Source organism: Portunus trituberculatus, chromosome 24 (genome assembly GCF_017591435.1).
Source record: "Portunus trituberculatus isolate SZX2019 chromosome 24, ASM1759143v1, whole genome shotgun sequence".
Taxonomy (NCBI): Eukaryota; Metazoa; Arthropoda; class Malacostraca; order Decapoda; family Portunidae; genus Portunus; species Portunus trituberculatus.
In genome coordinates this window covers 14,499,956-14,503,840 of record NC_059278.1, presented here as the reverse complement: position 1 = coordinate 14,503,840, position 3,885 = coordinate 14,499,956, and the positions used below count along the sequence as shown (strand labels likewise).

At 47.3% G+C, this 3,885-nt stretch overlaps 1 protein-coding gene across 1 annotated transcript; it reads left to right on the top strand.

Annotated features, from left to right (window-relative positions):
- The first annotated feature begins 570 nt into the window (after nt 1-570).
- On the top strand, nt 571-1,083 carry LOC123508189. The gene has a single exon (XM_045261722.1). The coding sequence runs from the start codon at nt 571-573 to the stop codon at nt 1,081-1,083; it is 513 nt and encodes a 170-aa protein (XP_045117657.1).
- The last annotated feature ends 2,802 nt before the right edge of the window (nt 1,084-3,885 follow it).

Genomic DNA, 3,885 nt, shown 5'->3' with positions numbered 1-3,885 from the left:
AGCCTTTTCAACTCCTGCGCCGCATGAAGCAGCTACTTGGTGACAAGTACCAATCCTTTGATGCTGAGGTCTTCAAACAGCTGTTCTACCAGCGGCTTCCCTCCGCCATACAACACAGTCTATACAGCGTCAAGGACAACCAGCACCCCGACGCCATTGCTACGCTCGCAGACGACTACATGGCTACCTTACCCCCTCTCACAAGTCTCTTCAGTTTCTGCCGTCTCGTCTGACTTGTCTGACAGCAGCCAGATGATTCACCTCACCGAGCTCGTTTCTCAGCTCACTACTGAAGTTGCTCAGCTCAAGCAGCAGCTTCGAGACCGTCCACGTTCTCGGTCGGTCAGTCTTCGCCGCCGCGAGCACCGTTCCCGCTCCAGCAGTCCTGGGTTGTGCTGGTATCACCAAAAGTTTGGCGAGAAAGCTCTCAAGTGCATCGCTCCCTGCACCAAGTCGTCAAACTCCAAAGGCGAGCAGTGATGCAGCACTCTGCCCGCCAACAACCTTCTATGCTGCTACGCATTCGTGACTACCGCTCTGGCATCCACTTCCTCATCGATACTGGCGCAGATGTCAGTATTCTTCACGCCTCCCATCCTGCACCTCTACGCCGCCAACGGAACCAAGATTCCTGTCTACTCGCGACGCAAAGTGCTTATCAATCTCGGTCTCCGCCGCTCCTTTGACTGGACTTTCTACGTTGGGGAAGTTTCTCAAGCCATCATCGGTGCTGACCTGTTAGCACACTTCAACCTTCTCGTGGATGTAAAAGGACGGAGGCTCATCGACCCACTCACCTCCATCTCCTCCCCTGCTCAACCAGCATCATGTGACAGCACGCATCTCACCGTCATCCAGAAGGATCACCAGTTTGCTACGCTACTCAGGTCGTTCCTCACGCTGACGCAGCCCTACTCAGCGGAATTACCTATCAAGCACCACGTCACGCATCTCATCGAGACTACAGGACCTCCAGTTCACGCTAAGGCCCGTCGTTTAGCTCCTGAACGCTACCGTCAAGCCAAGGCCGAGTTCGAGTCTCTGATGCGCCAAGGTATCATCAGGCCCAGCAGCAGCAACTGATCATCTGCTCTTCACATCGTAGAGAAGAAGAATGGTGACATCAGGCCTTGTGGAGACTACCGTGCTCTCAACTCACGCACCAAGGAAGACAGATACCCAGTGCCCCACATTCAGTACACGACCGACATACGCTGCATTGACTCTCCCGCAGGGTTGCCGCCCGCTCCTCCTCATCTCCTCTTGACTCCGCCGCTCTGCCTGCCTTTCAGCCCGCCGCCGCCCTGGAAAAACCTCCGCACAAAACATGGCGAGTCCGTTTCGCCACTGTTCCTGCCGTCCAGTTCGGTGACGCCGTACTGAAAGAACCTCCGCACAAGACACGGCGAGTCCGCTTCTCGTTATCTCGAAGCTAGGGTATTGTAGTGGATCATATCAGTCACCCATTGCACGCATTCCATGTGTTCTGTTGAACTTTTTTTTTTTTTTTTTTTTTTTTACGTAGGGAAGAGGGCCAGCCAAGGGCAAAAAAAAAAAGAAAGTTAGAAAAAGGCCCACTTGAGCGCTGGCTCTCCAAAGACTTCAAAAAGTGCCAAAACCGTCAGCCAGAATTAGGGGAGCAAATGCCTCGATACCTCCCTCTTAAAAGAAGACAAGTTGTAGGAATTCGGAAATACAGATGCAGGGAGGGAGTTCCAGAGTTTACCAGTGAAAGGGATGAATGATTGAGCGTACTGGTTAACTCTTGCATTAGAGAGTTGGACAGAATAGGGATGAGAGGAAGAAGAAAGCCTTGTGCAGCGTGGCCGCAGGAGGAGGGAGGCATGCAGTTAGCAAGATCAGTAGAACAGTTACCATGAAAATAGCGATAAAATATAGAAAGGGATGCAACATTTCGGCGGTGAGAAAGAGACTGAAGACAGTTAGTCAGAGGAGGGAGTTGATGAGACGAAGAGCTTTCGATTCCACCCTATCAAGCAAAGCTGTGTGACTGGAACCCCCAAACATGCGAAGAGTACTCCATACAGGGACGGATAAGGCCCTTATACAGAGTAAGCAGTTGGAGGGCGAGAAAAACTGTCGGAGACGCCTCAGAACACCTAACTTCATAGAAGCTGTTTTAGCAAGAGATGAGATGTGAAGTTTCCAGTTAAGATTATGAGCAAAGGACAGACCGAGGATATTCATTGTGGAAGAGGGAGACAGTTGAGTGTCATTGAAGAAGAGGGGATAGTTGTCTGGAAGGTTGTGTCGAGTTGATAGATGGAGGAATTGAGTTTTGAGGCATTGAAAACTACTAGATTTTCTCTGCCCCAATCGGAAATCTTAGAAAGATCGGAAGTCAGGCGTTCCGTGGCGTCCCCGCGTGATCTGTTGATTTCCTGAAGGGTTGGACGTCTCTGAAAGAACGTAGAAAGATGTAGGGTGGTATCATCAGCGTAGGAGTGGATAGGGCAAGAAGTTTGGTTAAGAAGGTCATTAATGAATAATAGAAAGAGAGTGGGTGACAGGACAGAACCCTGAGGAACACCACTATTAATAGTTCTCACCACACTTCTAAGACAGACTATTATAAACTCGTTTTCTTTCTCTTTTATATATATATATATATATATATATATATATATATATATATATATATATATATATATATATATATATATATATATATATATATATATATATATATATATATATATATATATATATATATATATATATATATATATATATATATATATATTACAGTATACAGTCACTCATACACGCTGTACACACATGCACTTTCTTATATTTCAATACTTTCTACACTGACGATTCACAAGTACACACATGATACAAGAATACCTTCGCATATCAGTTATGTCATTCATTTAATCAAGAAATATAAAATGTAGACGTGATTGTTTTATATTAATAAAAATAATCCAAACAAACCACTGTATTAGTCGAGATCACCCTACACCATCACAGCCTCACCTTGTTTCTTTGATCAGCCGACTCTTACACATTTTCAAAACAAAGCCATTTTTCATTTACCATCGATGATTTTATATTCGGATAAAAATTTAGATGAAGTTTGAGAAGTTTTGGCTAAATTCGTCGAGGGCCGTGACGGCCTTGGGCGCTGCACGGTGAGGTGGGGGGAAAGGTGGCTGGTTCCCTGGGCCCAAGGCAGGGAAGCAGCAGCAGGTCCTTCTTTTCCTTGGCGGCCTCAAGCTTCACTATAGTCATCCACTTGCAGCGCCTCACACTAGGCAAGGGGTCGCCATGAACAAGGAATTAATGTTTACCATTCAATAGATGGTGCCCGGATGGGGGACTCCTGATGGGGAGATAAGGGCTCCTTCCATAGGGTGTGGTGGAGGGTGTGTGCGGATCCCTTGATTGTGACGGCACCGCGCTGAACAACTCGTCATGAACGAGGGCACGCTGTGCACCATGCACCGGACACTGGCAGAACGAAGGCGTTCTTTAGGGGTTAGAGGACTGACTTCATGACAATGGCTGGGGTATGGTGTGTGGCGGGTCATTGCTCATGGCGAGCTGTGTGAGGCACTGCCCTCACACCCACAAGACTGCTGGGATGGACCCTTGGGGAGGAAGGGTTCATCATGGCACCTGTGTAGAGAGGTAAACTACAATAGCGTGAAATCACCACGCTTGCATCGTTATCGTGGAAACTTGTATCGTTATCGTGGAATCGCATCGTTATCGTGGTAACTCGTATCGTTATCGTGGAAACTTGTATCGTTATTATGGAAACTCGCATCTTTATCGTGGAAACTCGTATCGTTATCGTGGAAACTCGTATCGTTATCATAGAAACTTGTATCGTCATCGTGGAATCGCATCTTTATCGTG